This window comes from Miniopterus natalensis, chromosome 16 (genome assembly GCF_054644295.1).
Source record: "Miniopterus natalensis isolate mMinNat1 chromosome 16, mMinNat1.hap1, whole genome shotgun sequence".
In the NCBI taxonomy this organism is placed as follows: domain Eukaryota; kingdom Metazoa; phylum Chordata; class Mammalia; order Chiroptera; family Miniopteridae; genus Miniopterus; species Miniopterus natalensis.
The window spans coordinates 28,373,108-28,391,560 of NC_142096.1; the positions used below are offsets into that span (position 1 = coordinate 28,373,108).

The 18,453-nt window shown below is 35.3% G+C and overlaps 1 protein-coding gene across 1 annotated transcript in view; it reads right to left on the reverse strand.

Annotated features, from left to right (window-relative positions):
- UBE2W (ubiquitin conjugating enzyme E2 W) overlaps nt 1-18,453 on the reverse strand; it is a 43,565-nt gene that overhangs the window by 9,203 nt on the left and 15,909 nt on the right. Inside the window, 3 exon segments of the mRNA XM_087825444.1 lie at nt 1,579-1,734; nt 11,101-11,203; nt 17,578-17,669. Coding sequence (XP_087681570.1) covers nt 1,579-1,734; nt 11,101-11,203; nt 17,578-17,669 — 351 coding nt within the window.

An 18,453-nucleotide genomic window follows, 5' to 3' on the forward strand; every position in this document is an offset into this window, starting at 1 on the left:
GAGGCTTAGAAAAAGATGAAGAAGGTAGAGAATAGTCATTTTCTAGTTTTTAATAATAAATAATTATATTTAAATGTTAACAAAAGTTAATAATCATCAAGCATGAGAAGCTATGTGTGCAGAGATCACTGGTATTCATCTCTTAACTTTTCTTATTCAATCCTATGTTACTGCCTCACCTTTCTATAGACATTAAACATGAGCAGGGACATAGAAGCCCTTGTCGTCACAAACTGCTCTGCTCTACACTTAAAGCTTAAAACTGGTATGTGTGCTGTGGGTGGAGTTGGGGGAGGAGAAAATATGAAAGTAATAAATGAGAAAGATTTGTTTCCAAAGCCCTCGGGGTTAACAAAAGCTCAAGTGTAGCCTTAAAATGCAGCTTAGAAAAGCCAACAGCAAAGAGGAAACTAAAGTTAAAAAGTGATACTAACATTAAATAATATGTACCCTATTTCACCTCTTCTAAAATGTACATTTTTCCTGCACATTTAATATTCCTGAATGGAGATGCATGTCTTAACTAATAGTGTGTCACAAGTTTAACTGCCCAAGTTAATTTCCTTTCTTATATGGTATATAAAATTGCATATTAAGGGCTCTTAATGCTATAATTTGAAAAAACACAACCCATTATTTCCCATGCCTAGTTGAACAAACTCCTCCTTTTTTCTTTTTAAACCTAACATCAAGAAATTTGTTATGGAGATAACATCCCAAGAAACTTACTTTGCAAATAGTGACTTAAAGTGTTTGAGTCTAGATAACGTACCGTTTAAAAATAAAGTACTATTTAATAAAAATGATAGTTCAATTTAGAGAACAGGAAAATAACCTCTCAGCTCTCTAATCTCAAAGGTAAATTTGTTTCTTCTGTAAACAGAATACAAAGGAAACTCCCATGGGGAAGAGTAAGGCTTTAAAACCATAGAACTCCAGGAACATTGAGCTGCACTAACCCTCAAGCAGGAGTGACAAGAGGACCAGAAATGCAGAGGATTTAGGGACTTTAAAAAGATATCCTAAATTTAACTCACGTGACTTTTCTTTTTGGTCTTTTCTCCTCTGCATCAGACAAAGAATCTGTAGATTTGTAAAGGAGAGTAAGAGGAAAAGTCCTAAAAATTCTACTGGTAATCTAGTCTTCCTTCTGCAACCTAATCATGATAACAAAGCTCTGGTTCCTGCGAAATGCCCTAAAGAAGAACTGACAGGGTAAGAGCCAGCAGAGGGGAGAGGGGAGCTCCCTATGAAGCTTGTTCCTGGGGCTTTCCACTGTAAAATCTAGAAGCAAGAATTTGTTATACACTTTTGTGCATGTTTATGAAAATAAAATTCAGATTGTTTAGAACATCTGCAGTTATTTCCTGTTTAAGAAATATAAAACAATGTTTGACTTCTATTTGGAATGAAAGATTATCAAAATAACTTCCCAATCTATTATTAAACATGACATTCCCTATAACTTTATAATAAAAAGCATTAAGAGCTTCCTTCAAATAAAATGTGTACCAAAATAGTTTCTCTACCTAAACTGAAAGAAGAGATATTACCTGGAATAATTCTGAAAAGTCCTACCTTTTCTTTGCAGCTGGAAAGCATGCTAATAATGCTAAGACAAACTGATTGGACTGAGAGCGCTGGGGACCAGTCTTCTGTTAGAATGGATAAACAGATATGACCATTGCTATAAACATGAGGATGAACGGGAATATTTTCACCAGTAAACATGACCTAAGAAAGAATAAAATTCCATTAACACTCAAATATTCTGTATTACCAAAAAAAATTTAAAATATTCTCCACATAACTTAGTATTTTTAAAACCAAATAAAAAACAAACAAAATCAGTGCCAGGAACAGGATAAACAACTGCTTGTTTCTCCCATCAATTCAGTAAATGCTGGGTTCAACTGTATGAATGCCTATGTCAAAGAGACAAAAAAACCCCGTTATCTATTTTATATTTTTTACAAAACCCCTATAAAAATGTCCAAATTACCATGTATTTTTAAACTCATGAAAGACAACTCGCCATTTATAAGAATGGCTTTTCAAATTCTATTCATTGATCTCCGCATATAGACATCAATACAATAAAATTTCAAGCAGAAAGTATTCAATTGTGAGACAATGAGTTACAGTTGGGAAGAACACCCCTTCCACCAGTAACAATGCTATCACCTCAGGTGCTATATGCAAAAGGAAATGACTGCTATATATTCCACCTCCTCTAAGCTCACACATCCATTATGATGGGCACAAATTACTACTTATTAATCAGCAAATAACTAGGTGCCTAGACCCCCCAAAAAGGGGGGGAGGGGTTGAACGAGTCTCCCAATTACTTGCTCTTTCTCTGCCTTTTCTTTTACTCAATTCTTATAATAGTTTTTTCTTTCTCCATCTTGCTTCACCACTGTTTTGAAAGGTAATCAATCTATTATTTCCTTCCTTTGCCCTAAAAACTCAACAAATACCCTAACAGTAGTTTCTTATACCTAAGCATCTTAATAGGCAGGAGAGTATGTCCATATATACTGAGGAATCTGTAAACATAGTGCAAAGTAGGTCAAAGAAAGTAGAAGTCTTATATTTAAGAATGCTTATATGTTACTTCATAATAAATTATTAATTTTGATATAAAAATTAATTCACCAGTCTTTAACTGAATTTTATACTGCAATAAGATGCACCATTTTTATTCTGTTTAATATTTATTTCTAATTCCTGACCTGGCCTTTAAAAAAATTACCTGAAGATCTGGCTAAAAATACAAATTTAAGGACCCCATTTTTACAGATTCTGAATCAGTAGATATAGTGGGATTTTTATAAAGCTCATCAAATATAAACCAGTAGTTCCCAAACAAGACTTTCAGTATCTTTCTCAGTACTGCAAACTGCTTCACACCTGAATATAGCAGAATCTTAGTAGGGAAAAACTTTACCTTAATTTACGACAGAAACTGATGAAACATACAGGGTGGGGCAAAAGTAGGCTTACAGTTGTAAATAAGCGAAAGACAGATTATTCTTATATTATTATTTATTAATTATTGTATTATTTTTCCTTACAAACAACTATAAACCACTTTTGCCTTACACTGTATATTGCTCTAGGCATACCTTTCCCCCACTTAAAGAAAAAGAGAGAGCCAGTGAAGTAGCTGTGGTCAGAGTAAGGTATGCCATAGTTTAATATAGGACACATTGTGGAAAATTACCATAAGCTAGGATTTTGCTTTTATTTTTAAACAGCTAGCTACAAAACTAATTTTATTACAATCTTACAAATATTTACATTTTAACAAAGCACTCTTTCATACAAGTAGGAGTTCTCTACTATTTCAAATACACTACTAACATATGGGACTCATTTCCTTGGCTGAAGCTAATATAAGACAGAAAAAGGATTTTTCTTCTCAAAGGAATGCCCTTACAAACACTTTTTTTCTCTCTCTTTAAATTCTGGCCATTCACCCTCCATTCACACTGAAGAGAACTAAAATAAAGCTGAAAAATAAAAGTAAAATCTCAAAATAAGAGACATCAAGTTACTTTTCCTGCCAAGTGCAGAAACCCCTCTGAAAGACTTGGGCACAGCTGTGTTAGAAGTATGCCATTTATCTCATTCTATCTACCAGTGCTAATGCCTTTTTAAATCACTTTTTGCTAAAAGAAAGTGCTGCTCTGCAAAAGGAAATGACTGGTTACATGGTCTTGCAATTCCACACTTTGTGTTTATCCACAATTAATTTTTAAAATTATATTTTTTATCAATATGAACTGTAGTCTATTATGACATGCATTTGATATTCCCACAACATTGTAGATGTTCACAGTGGGTGTTAACAAACCTCACAGAATGTGCATCTGCTTTGGGTATTCATTTTGCCAGAAAATGCCATGTGACCAACAGGATATATTTATTAAGAATGCAAGCATTGTCCAAGAGCTTATCCCCTGACCACAATTATTTTTTTAAAGGTTATTTCTTTTTCAGTAACATCTTTTTTAATAAGTCAAGTAGAATAGTTCTTTGAAAAGTGCCAAAAACGAAGAACTGCCAAGTTATCTTCTTTGGTGAAAAAAAGAATCAACGTATCAGCAACCATCAAGGAAAATACACAGCCAGACAAACACAAACGTCACCACAGCATGCTCTGATTAGCCAATTCACAGAGCAGAAGGAAAGCAGTATTCTAGGACAGAAATGATGGTAAACCAAATCACTTGGTCTAGGAGCCAAGAAGTATGCGCCTATCAAAAGGGAATGAGAAGAGAAAGGAAAGGGGCAAGTAGCAGTAGACACCTGAAGCAGAAGCAGCAGTCTGAAAGCAGAGAAGACCCAGAAATCAACAGAGTAGCTCTGAAGTATGAGTGGACTGAAATAAAAAATCAGATCTCAGCAACCCTTAAAAAAAAAAAAAAAAAAGCCCTGGCTGGTGTGGCACAGTGGTTAGAGCATTGGCCCATGCACCGAAGGGTCACAGGTTTGATCCCCTGCCCTGCTCCATGCACATGCAGGGGTCAGCCAATCAATGTCTCTCTCTCACATCAATGTATGTTTCTTTCTCTCCCCCTTCCTCCCTCCCTTCCACTCTTTAAAAAAAAAATCAATGGAAAAAAAATATTCTTGGGTAAGGGTTAACTAACAAAAAAACCACAACAAACCAGGGGGCTTTCTAACATGCTGCATGCAGGGCAAACGCAGCTAGGTCTGAAACTTTTAGCAACCATAAAAACAAGGGGAATGAATTAGTTGTACATACTATAGGTAACCCCTAGGGCCTAACCTGCCAGATACAGAATTTTAGAAGTTTGTCTAAACATGGAAAGGCTGAGTTTGCATGCCAGAGATGAATTCCTGAAATAAAAAACAAAACAAAACACTTTTCAACAGTTTATTCATGTAAAAGGCTGGTAAGTAGTTTCCACAGGCTGTTTTAATGTAAACTTTGCTATTCTGGTCCTCTGCATGTGATGGGGAGAGTAACCAAGGTTGAATTTCTTCAAGATCACTCTCTTAATCATCCTCATTTACTTAATATGCAGTAGAAGGCAAAGGAAGAAATGTATATTTCAGTTATTTTAATGCAGCCAAGTAGGTTCTAAAAACTTAAGAGACGAGTAAGCTATTTTCAGAGTTCAAAACTTTTTATTTGGAGTTCCAAGTAGCTGACAAAACTATCTAAAACAAATCTGACAAGACAACTGAATACAATGAATTTGAAACCAAAGGGAGTAAGAATGTTGCTAATTTATTTATTTTTTAAATAATTTATTCAGGTACAAACTAGTCATATAGATTAAACAGGAACCAGATACTCCACACATTCCCCATAGCATAAATCAAACTGATTAAAATGAAATTACAGATGTTTAAGAACAATATATGTGATAGAAATAAAAGTCACAATTTTAGAAAAGGAGCTTAGGCCTAATGCATGTAAACCACATCTGAAGTTCTCAGTCTGCATTAAAGCAGTCCTCAGATGTCTCTAAACTTCCAAACATCTCCCTATCAGTGTGGCTCATTTTCAAGAAAACAGGTGAGATTTAAGAGAGAATTGTGCCCAGGATCTATATAATTTTGTAAGTATGTATATTCCACATCCAACCTGAAATTTTAAGCAAGCCAACCTTTGGGTACTGAATGTACTGTCATAAAACTACTAAAATCTAAACTGAAAGCCACCAATAATGACAAAATAAAGGATGGAGTTTAGCTAAGTGTTTCTAATATGAAATTAATGGTACTCCTATATAAGATTTCCAAGCATCAAACTCAACCTCACAATACTGAAGTCTTACCACAAGGAAGGCACACTACTGTGTTCAGACTACTGCTCTAGAGGTAATTATAAAATCAGACATCTAATCTGGTAGGTCAAAATAGCATATATAGATGAGCAGTACAAAACAGGCTATAATTATAATTGCCAATCGATAATATGAATACCAAGATTTCTACAGGGACAATGTGAGAGAATGCTTTTTTTTCTGATGAAAATTATAAGATGAAATATTTAATGTGTAACTATAAAAACTGAACATACAAAGAGATTTTACTGTAATAAACCAAATCAAGTATCTAATTATGTATAATATATGATACAGGTAGTCTAGTATAAATGGTGAATCTTTGAAAAAGTGATTGGGGGTTAAACTTTCAACATAGTTTTCAATTCGTTTCTTCCCTTTGGTCATCTAATATGTATTGGCAGAGTCAGCATTAACAGTTTTCCCCATCTTTCATAATTACCATGACCATACAGCTATACATGTACTCATTCTCTCCTTTATGCCCTATGTTCTTCAAGCCTATCATCTTCTGTATCTTCCCTCCACTTTACCTCTAAGGCTTCAATGAACAGGGTTCACTGTCCACCTTCTCCTTGTCAGGTATCCTAGGTGCCAGATAATTTAAGGCAACAGAAATTGTTATTAAGACTTTGGAAAGCTTAATCCCACATGACAGAGCAGGGAAAATCAGAGTATAGGCTCAGGATCTCTGCAGTGAGGGAGTTCTGAACAATCAAACAAAATGTCTATGTTAGGGGCATGCAGAGGACGGGAATAAGGGTGAGGGAGAAATGACTACTCTTTTGCCCCAATGTTTCTAAAGCTTTGTAGTCAAGGCAAGTATATTTTCAGCACTGTTCTTAGCATCAATATAGTTTCAAAACTAAAGAGACAGTGTCCTCTTTCTCCTAAAAAATATTCCCTCTCCTATTTCTAAAATGTCTAAAATTTGTTCAACAAATTTAGTTGAAAGCTTAAAAACAAGTATAACTGGGACATTTACAAGATGACAAAGATGTGTTTCAGATTTGTTTCATTCAAATAGGATGCTCTTACAGAGGAAGGGGTCTAAGATAGTGGATGTTCGCAGGAAGGAAGAGCTGTGAATGTAGAGGAGGTAGAAAAGAAAAGAAGCAAAACAGTGAAGACACTGAGCTTGAAGACGTCATAGTTTTGATGGAAACTGACCGTACCTCCCAATTCCTTTGTGATAAATTTCCAACTCCTTTACATTATCGTTTTGACAGGCCCCCATATATCCTCTCATTTCATCTCCTGTTGTAGCCCTCCATGATCTGCACACAAAACTACAACATATGCTCACAGATCTCAGAAGAGGCCATGTCCTCTCATGCCTTGCCCCACATTTGACATAAACTCTTCTTGTCCCTTAAGTTCCAGTGCAAACAGGTTTTTCTTTGCCCCCCTCATTCTACTTTAAATCGGTCACTGCTTTCTCTGTTGCTCCCAAGCATACAATCACACTTCGTTTCATAGCCCAAAAACTGTGGAGACTTCCTTGACTCCTTTCCTTCACTCGCATTCCACACAGATCCATCAGCAAATCCCATTGGCTTAATGTTTAAAATAGGTACAAAATATGGCACCTTCTATGACCTCCACTGCTATCCTTTCTGGACTACTTCAATAGCTTATCTGGTCCCCCTGCACCTGTGTCCCCCAACAGTCAATTTGTTAAACAACAGCCAGCTTTTACCTTTTAAGTGGGATCATGCCATTCCTCTGCTCAAAATCTTTAAAGGTTTCTCATTTCAGAATAAAAGTCAAAATTTGTACATGGGCTATAAATGTCCTATATAACTTGTGATGAATCCTTCAGCCCAAATTACCTCTGCTCTATGCCCTACAATCCCCCTCTTGTTTACATACCACTCCTGGGACCACTATACAACCAATGGAGTCAGGGCCTTTGCATCTGTCTTCACCTGCTCGTCCCCTCACCTGCTACACGGCTCACTCACTGATCTCTTTCAGATCTCTGCTCCAATGCCACCTTTACAGTGAAATCTTCCCTAATCACTCTTCCCAAAGCTACAGCACCCTCATTCCTCTTTTCTACTCCCCCCCCCCATTTTCAGTACTATATGTATTTTATTTATTGTTTGTCTATCTCTTTCTACAAGAATGTGAACTACCCAGGATTTTTTTTCTTTTCAGTTTTGTTCACCACTGAATCACCAATACCTAGTACAGGATCTGTCCTATGCTATGTGCTCTATAAATACTTACAAAATGAATGAATAAATGTCTACCTGTCCAAATACTAAACAGACTACAAGGCAGGGCCAATGCTTTTTAATTTCTGTATTCTCTCCCATCTCTAAAATATTTGGCACACAATTCATGCTCAATACATGTTAAATTAACCAATTATTTGCATCCTAGCACAGAAAAGTGGTATATACAAAATTATTTTATTTTCTGTATGGTTGGTTGTAAGTGCACATTCGCAGAAACCAGTGATGAAAAGGTGTCTCATTTTGGCTCCCATATTAACTTAAAATGTTTTTGTTGTTGTTTTCTTTAAAGCAAATAGCTGGGCCAAACACCATATTTTAGATGGGCGGCTTTTTCATTATAAGGTGAAATAATGTGAGAAATTAATTATAACTAGTAGGGGAAAAACACAGCAAACTATAACGTTTATGTATGGTCTTACAGATCTCACAGATACCAAAGTATTAATTTCACACTGAGATGGGTCTATTCTAGGGATATTTCCCCAAATTCTACTCTTGTAAATAGTGGTAAATTTAGTACTGCTCATTGCACAGTACTAAGACACTATCCAACGAGTCCCAGTGTTTGCAGGTCTCATCAAACGCAATCTTTGCTGAATGGAGAAATTTACTGCCCCAGACCTCTGCAAAGTTTGTTGTTGCAAAAATCTTGAAATCTATATGCATATCAAGCATTTTCTGTTAGACCAGTTATAATTACATTATGACCATACAGATGATGTGATTGAAAAATAATTTTAAAGTATTACTGGACTCAGAGTAGCTCTGTCATGTTCTCAATCATTGATATTAGAATATGCAACTTCTATGACATGGGAGAGACTACAAAATTAATTGATGTTAAAAATGGAATCCTTGTACTCCAGAAATTGGGAAACAAGTGCCCTGGAGCTTTCAAAAATATCATTCTACACATGATCTTTCTCTTCCAGAGGTGACATTACAGAACAGATAAATAGGCATTTTTTTCCATGCTGGTACTACGCACTCCTAATTGGCAGGATAAAAGAGAAGTAATTTGGGTTTGAGTTGTGACTGTTCTACTAGGTAGCTTTTAAACCATGAACAGGACATTTTACTTGTATAAGCTTTAATTTCTTCACTTAAAAAATGAGGATGAACCCATCTCCCCCTAACCTCTTCATTAAGAGCTGTTAAAGATAAAATTAGGATGGATGTTACATTATGAAGTATAATATAAATATTACTATATAGTAGAATGCATGGAAGTAATGTGTGGCTAACATTATTAAATTCAGACTTGAACATAAAGGGACGACCTATACTAAGCTTAAGAGATTTTAGACCTGACAGAAAATAATGAACCATCAGAGGTTTTACTGAGAAAGGTGGTGGTGGTGGTGTGTTCTGTGTGTACATGTAAAAACCAATGAGGTAATTGCAACTTCAAAGAAATCTAATGGTACTGTGAAAGGATGGCTAGGAGTGAAAAGAACTAGGACTATAGCATTGACAGTAAGGTAAGAGCAGAGTGACCACAAAAGGATGTGAAAAACTGTGTTGAGGGTGCGGGAAAGGGAAGAATTTTAACATAAGTAGATAGGTGGACAGTAACCCAAAGGGAAAAAAATTTCCCCCATATTTTGTAATTGAAAAAGACTGAGTTTAGATGTGTTAAATTGAGGTGTCTGGAGTTATTCAAGAAGAGGTGTTCAAGATGGAAGTGAAATTAAACCTCAGAAAGAAGAGGTTGTACACAGACCTGGGAGTCAGCTTCTTAAGATGGTTGAAGAAGTCAGAGAAGAGTGAGAAGAATAAGGGAGAGCTGAATAAAGAACTTGGAGAACTCCCAAAATCAGAAGTACAACCAGAGAAAAAGAATAAAAAGAATATGAGATAAGATGACAGAGGGAATTTATTAGAAATGCCTGTATATTAAAGAAGAAATTCAAATGATGCTTAAGTTTGATATCTGATTTACAAATAAATGCTAAGGATTAGAAACACTTTTGATAAGTTTCATGTTTACAGAAATAGTATTTTCCTGATGAAAAATGTGTGAACTCCCACAGTAAGCCTCTAGTATCTTCATAGTCAAAAGCTTCCGAGTTGGTTAGTTGTATTCTTCCTTCACATACCTGAAACCCCTTTGCCTTGAAGCATTCAAGTCAGCAATGATGCTGATAAGCCAAAAGGCAAAAAGTGAAGATCATTTTCTGAGAGGAGGACATTTGCTTTTGTTTTTTATTATTACAGTCTAATTCTATTTAAAGTGGCAAGGAGATATGATTTTCCTTAAAAATAGCATATTTAGCACCCAACAGGTTGAATTTCAGGTATTTGGGAAATTTCATCATCCAGAACACCTCATTACCTAGCAACATCAGACAGAGTTGGCATTAAATCTTATCGTTTTGACACTGTGAGTAACTCATTTACTCTTATCAAGCCAGAAATCTGAAGTCATCTTAGATCTCCCTTTCTCTAACCTCCAATTGATTAATCATTCACCCAGTTAAACAATGTTCCTCTACCACCATTTTCCCATGTCCACGTATTAAGGCATTAACTAAACTGACAGTTCCTCAAATTACAATGATCAGATTTGGGGCTCAGGTCTAGACATTTAACACCTTGTAATATATTTTGCTCTTACAGTACTAAAAGCTGCAAAGACAGCATGTCTTTCAAAAATCAAAGAAGTGCTCCTTTAAACAAAGCACTTGCCTCATTATAATGTTGTTCTATCATCTTATCTAGGAACAAATGCCTAGTTATTCCAGAATGCTAAATTGTCCTACAATCCATGGGCATGGGTCAGATTTCCACCCCCCTTTTCACTAACATCTATGGATAAGAAAATCTTAAATTCTTGGAAGTACAAAAGTAGCAAGGCCCTAATCTCAATAACATAAAATGTTCATAAGTTCCTGATCATATTACGGTAAGAAATCTATTTACATAACTATAATGAATTTATTTTACAAAGTTTTTCTTAGTCAAAAATCACTAATTTAGCATTTTGCTATTATCTAAAAATATAATGAAATTTTAAAAAGCAAGACAGTTACCTGAGGAGAGTCAAAAGGATATCGACTACTAAACTTAAATAGAAGTTGAAATTTTTCCCCTTCATATAAGGTACCTGGTGCACCTTCCATGTCTACAATCCACCTAGAAAAGAAAAAAAAAAATTAAAACTTCAGATAAATGGGGTTGGGTTGAGAAGGAGAAAAGAGAACACCAAGAACTTCCTCTATGCCAGGCACTGGGATATGAGGCATTGGTGTGTAACAGCACATGTCATCCTCCCAACAGTTAGAAACTCATCCTTCCAACAGTTATAAACGTAGGCAATTCACACTCTTGGACCTAGTCCCTTCTCTGCCACTCAAGTGTTAAATAACTAGATCAAGGTCAGACAGCTAGCAGAGGACAGAGCCAAATCTTATCCCAAGTCTCAAAAAAACAAACAAGAAAGAATGAATGAAAAAATGAAAAACAAAACAAAATAAAAACCCAACTCAGGGTGATAACAGCAAAGCCTGTGTTCTTCCTACTCAATTTATGCTATCTTATTTTTTCAAGACTATTGCTACAATGACTAAAAAAACTTTATAAATAATATCAAACTAATCAACTGCCATTCTGATATCAATTATTTTAGAAGCAATGGGGGGAGTAGGCATCAGCAATGACTACAGAGAATTACAGTGGTCAGACTTACTTTCTCATGGGTATTCTAAAGACTAATTAGGAAAAAGATAGCTAAGTTGACAGTGGTCCACTTATTGATGGGTCTTCAAAGCTCTATATGGCCTTCCCTATGTCTCTTACTTTGTCTCAACTGTTTAATAAAACCCAGAAGAGATTTCTATGGTATCTATGCAAGTTTACTTTGTTTCCATATATAAAAACCATGAATATAAGAGAGATATATATTAGGAACTCATTCTTATGACGTTGGTCCACTCTGCTTCTAAATACTGCCCCTTCATCATTGCTATCAAACTATTTCTCTACCCCACCCCCCATTTTTTTTTTTTTTAAAAGAAAAGAGGTGGTATACAAAATATACTTATATAGCTGCCACTTACAGTAATTATTGTACACCTGGCCAATTTCTTCAATCTTATGCTTTCAGGTATAAAAATGTATTATTTTAAATGCAGGGAAACAAAAGGAAAGAAGATTGAGGACAATTTTGAGGTTCTATTCATCACCCCACATGCTATGGATTTAGGAGTACATAAAATAATAAATGTGCCTATTCTCTCAGAGCAATCACTGAACACAAACAGACTCTTAAGAGCATGGCTGCTCATTTTCAGAATGCATACTGAATACCATACGTGGTAAAAAAAGATATGACCACAGACCCAAGAGGCAATATTTTACAGTGAAATTAGATAGATCTGCCCCTTAACTAGCTGTGTGGCCAAGAGTAAGCTGTTTTACCTCTCCCATTTTAACTATTTCAATTATAAAACAGATATTAAAAAAAAGATTCACTTCAAAGTGTTGCTGGAAAGATAAATAACATTGCACATGCAAAAGAACCCTTAGCACATTCCTGACACCAGAGCCAGAACACAGTAAATTAAATACAATGCAAAAGCTGCACTAAAAAACAAAATCTAAAACCTATTTATTCTCTTTACAAACTAGATAAGTCCTTCCTAGCCATCAAAATCCTGTTTACCCCCCTCCACTTGGGACACCCACTGCAGAGTGATATTTTGAGGAAAACTCAGGACTTCCTGGTGCCCTTTCAATCTGTTTATAATTTAAGATACAATAAACTTAAGATACAATAAGCTGTGATCTATCCAAGCACAGCTTTTTTTTTCTTCTAAATCTTCACTGAAGGATATGTTTTTAATGATTTTTTTTTAGAGGGGGGGAGAGAAAGAGAGGCAGAAAGAAGTAAAGAAAAAAAGAAAAAAAAAAAGGAGGGAGGGAGGGAGGGAGATGGGTTGCCTCCTGTGGGCCTCCTGACCAGGGATTGAACCTCAACCTAGGTAGGAGCCCTAACTGGGAATCAATTGAACCCATAATCTTTTGGTATACCAGACAATGCTCCAACCAACTGAGTCACCTGGCCAGGGCTACAGTTTTTAAATAGCTAAGCAAATACCTCAGTAATTCCTCCAACAGCTAAGCGAGATAGGTCAGAAAAGGCATAATTTTCCATTGTACAGTGTAATTTTAATTAACATTTTACTAATTAAAAAGTAAAATATGTCTACTATAGAAAATTTAGAAAAAGTATAAACAAAACAAAAGTCACCCACAGCCCAGCCGGTATGGCTCAGTGGTTGAGTATCAACCCATGAATGGTTCAATTCCCGGTGAGGGCACATGTTTGGGTTTCGGGCTCAATCCCCAGTAGGAGGCAGCTGATCAATGATTCTCTCTCATCATTGATGCTTCTCTCTCTCCCTCCCTCTCCCTCACCCTTCCTCTCTGAAATCAATTTAAAAAAAAATCACCCACAGATAACTAGTGTTTAACTTTTGGGGGTACATTTCATTCTAGTTATTTTGCATGGCAGTTTCTATATCAATGGTATTGAAGGCTAGTAGAGTTGCATTACATGCATACTTAAGTTACATAAATTCAAATCATCAGTGCTTATGATTCCAATCACAAGCACACACCCCAGAGTAAGGATGAGATGGGAGACATCTCAGTTTCTAACTTCTTGTGAGTAGCTACTGCTCTATGATTCTAATGTTTAAATAGGTATTTTCACATATTCATGGCTCCTAATCAAAGAAGCAGCCATCTCTATTCCTCTCTGAAGGAAAAACCAGCATAAGTAGGTATATTAAGACAGGATACATGCCAATATGGCCTCTCTAAGGGATTTTCAAAGGTAATTATGACTAAACAAAACTTCTGCCTTATCTGCTGACTGTAGACTAAAACTCAAGAGATGCCACTTCACTATACTACCTTGAGAAACCATTTCCCTACTATTAATATTTATAATACTTCCAAATTGTCCCTAGAAATAATGTTGAAATGAGTACACAGCTGAACCTGGAACAACACGTGTTTGAACTGCACAGGTCCATTTATACGTGAATATTTTTTCAATAAATATGTACAGTACTGTAAATGTACGTTCTCTCCCTTATGATTTTCTTAATAACATTTCCTTTTCTCTAGGTTACGTTAGTGTAAGAATATAGTATATAATACACATAACATATAAAATATGTGTTGATACATTATTTATGTTATCAGTAAGGCTTCTGGTCAACAGGCTATCACTAGTTAAGTTTTTGGGGAGTCATAAGTTACATGTGGAAATCTGCCTACATGGGGGTTGGTGCTCCTGACTCCCACACTGTTCAAGGATCAACTGTAGTTAATTCTAAAGTCAACCCTTCTATATCTTTGTTCCTTCCTTAACACAACATAGGGGTTTATTAGGTCAAAGGATATGATACTCATGTTTTTTAAAGTCTTAATATATGCTACCATAATGTCTTCTAGAAAGTTTTATGTGTTTTCATCATCTTCCTTATCCATATCCACATCCCACATAATCCCACTTAACTATTCAATATCTGATATCTACAAGACTATTTTTATATCCTGGATAATGGACAAAAGATAATAAAACTTTGTCATTCATTCACAATGTTATTTTAAAAGAAAAGTTACTGCCTGACAAAAGTCTCTAAGTGACAGGGTTACTCAAAGATAATGCTCTTTTCAAAAGAAATATCAACAAAACGGCAACCAATCAAATGGGAGAAGATATTTGCAAATGATACCTCCAACAAGGTGTTAATATCCAAAGTATATAAAGAACTCATACAACTCAACAAAAGAATAAACAATCCAATTAAAAAATAGGCAGAGGACCTGAACAAACACTTTCCCCAAGAAGACATGTGGATGGCCAACAGATATATGAAAAGATGCTCAACTTCACTAGCTATAAGGGAAATGCAAATCGAAACCACAATGATATACCACTTTACACCTGTTAGAAAGGCTACTATCAATAAGACAAGAAATAACAAGTGTTGAGATGTGAAGAAAAAGGAACTGTTGTGCACTGCTGGTGAAAATGTAAATTGGAGCAGCCTCTATAGAAAACAGTATGGAGGTTCCTCAAAAAATTAAGAATAGAGCTACCATATAACCCAGCAACCTCTCTTCTGGGTATCTATCCAAAATATTTGTAAAGATATATGTATCCCTATGTTCGTTGCTGCATTATTCACAGTGGCTAAGACAAGGAAACAACCTAAGTGTCCTTTGACTGATGATTGGATAAAGGAGATGTGGTATGTATATACAATGAACTATTACTCAGCCACAAAAAAGATGAAATATTGCCATTGGAGACAGCATGGATGGATCTTGAGGGGATCATGCTAAATGGAATAAGTCAGATGGAAAAGGAAAAGAACCATATGATTTCACTCATATGTGGGATATAAAACAAAAAGCAAGAAAAGAACAAACAAAAAAACATAGATACAACAGCTTGGTGGTTACTAGAAGGGAAGGGGGTTGGGGGAGGATGGAGAGGGTAAAGGGGGTCAAATATTTGGAAGGAGACTAGATTTTAGGTGGTAAGCGCACAATGAAATATACAGATGTTGTATTATAAAGCTGTATACCTGAAACATATAATATTATGAACCAATGTTACCCCAATAAAATTAATTTTTTTAAAGTAATGCTGATTTGAGTTATACTTTGTAGTACACTACTTGTTTATTTATGAAAATGTAAAACATTCTTTTAACTTTTTATAAATCATTGTGTTGTGTGGTTACGCTCCACCCCCCAAAAACTAAAGGTTGAAAGAGGAAGCAATAGATTAACCAATTTCCTTGAGAACTATAAGACTAACCGTTACAGGATATTGAGGTAGGTTAACAAAGGGAGAGAGAAAAAAAGATGAAAACAGAGTATAATCCATCTTACTTGTTAAATTACATAGAACAAATGCCATACACACAAAATGTGTGCTCCATTTTCATATTTTGAAAAAAATGAAAAATGAGAGCCATAAAAACATCGAAGAACCTTAAATACATATTACTTAGTGAAAGAAGCCAATCTAAGAAGGCAACATACTGTGTGATTCCAACTATATCACATTCTGGAAAAGAGAAAACTACAGAAACAATAACAAGATCAGTGGCTGCCCGGCTGGCATGGCTCAGCAGTTGAGCACTGATGTATGATCCAGGAGATCGAGGTTCAATTCCCCGTTGGGACACATGCCCAGGGTTGAGGGCTCAATCCCCAGCAAGGAGGCATGCAGGAGGCAGCCAATCAATGACTCTCATCATTGATGTTTCTCTGTTTCTCTCTCTCTCTTCCTCTCCCTTCCTCTCCCTATCAATAAAAAAATAGTAAAAAGAAAAAAAAAAAAAATCAGCGGTTGCCAGAGGTTGGAGGGGGCAGAGGGAAGGAAGGATCACTACATGGTCAACACAGAATCTTTAGAGCAGTAAAAATAATCTGTATAATACCATAATGATATACATGTCATTATACATTTATCCAAATCCACAGAAAGTTCAACATCAAGAGTGAATCCAAATGTAGACTTATGGGTGATTTTGATGTGCTCATGCAGATTCATCAATTGTAATAAATGTACTACTCTGGTAGGGGCTGTTGATAATGGGGGAGGCTGTGCATGTGTGGAAGCAGAGAGCATATGGGAAATCTATGTGCCTTCTGCTCAATTTTGCAGTGAACCTAAAAATGCTCAATCGAGAACCCAGCTGTTTTAAAGAGATTGTTATAGAACTAGAGATGTGTATTACATTTTCAAACACCAATATGTGTATCCATCCAAACATCAACATTTTCATTGTCCATATTCCTGTTCTTAAAGCTTGACTCATGTCTTAATGACTCAAATGTCAAAGTGAAAGGTAACCAAAATTGTTTCCTCTGGAAGGATGAGTATGTCCACAGGGTGTGTAAATTTTAGTCACTTCTGCTCTCTGGACCTAGAACATCACTAAATATTTTAATTGTCCTATTTGTCCTACAAGTTGATCTATAGTAAATGTTTATCTTGTTGGCTCCTATCCCTTTTATGTTTTTTGGAGATTTTTTTTTTAAGGAAAGGATCAATTATTTTAAATTTTCCCCTATTTCAGAACATTTACCCTTATCTAACAGAACTATTAAATCAAAGGAATAGTAAGAACAGACCATACTGGGGTGTGAGATCTTAGAATGATACTCTTAAAAACATTTCTAACTAATTCAAATTCATTTTTATGAGAGGGACGCATCTCTCTCTACTCTTCTTGGTATCATATCTAGGAAGACACTTCTCCATTCCTAAGGAAGGAGCTGAGTTAGAGAGAATACTTGTGTTCCCTTCCACCCTTCACTTTTTCATGCATAGAATAAGGTCTGTTAATTGTACTTACTACTTAAAGAGAATGTGATAAAATATGAAAATAATTCTGTATTTAAAAAAATAAGTATACATTCATACATTACATTAATAATAAAACAAATAAGTACTTTAAAAATTAAATACTTACTGTGTAATTGAATTTTGAACACTCTTTTCATTTAAAGTCATCCCAGGAGGTGGGTCATTTTGCAAAGCCAACAGTTCTTTCTGCAGTCGTTTCTAGAAAGAAATCAATAATAATTTGTACTTTTTTGTTATAATATAATACCCTTCTAGTTATACAGTCTGAAATCCTTGATTAAATTTCCTCCAAATGCTCATACCTTTTCCTTTATAAACACCTTACATCTTCTATATATTTTATATAAACTTAATAATATTCAAACTTTCAATTGTCTGTCCTATAATTCACAAGCTATAGTCAAAATATTTCTAAATATATTTGTAAAACCTGATGCTGTAAAGTGGTTATGAAGAGTAGCCAGTAACCTACAAAACTTCATAGCTACTCCATGGTGGTTGTAAGGTCTCAGCCTAGGTTATAAGTGCTGAGTTTTGGTAGTGTTTCTTTTACTGCTTTTCAATTATAAATACCAATGTTCTCCATAACCCTTAAAGAACATGTCATTTCAGACAGACAAGCTTTCCAGAGGAATTATACAAGTAACCTGTCATGCAAAAAGCTTTTGAATAAGTTTTAAATAGTTTTAATTTATAATTTACAGCCCATATTTGTTTTCTTAAATATGATCATCTACACGCATTTTAATCTTTCAACACCAGAACATAACATATCAGGGCCCAAGATATATACACTTATTTTTCCACGTACCAGATGTTCCAAAATGGCTATGTATTTTGCATTCTTGTTTGTGCAGCTTTTATTGTTAAACTCTTCCATTATTATCATTAGTGGACGTTACTTTTTAGTTTACAGCAACAACAAAAAACCCCACGGCAGTTCATAATTTATGGGTTTAAAAACCAAATAATCAATGTTATT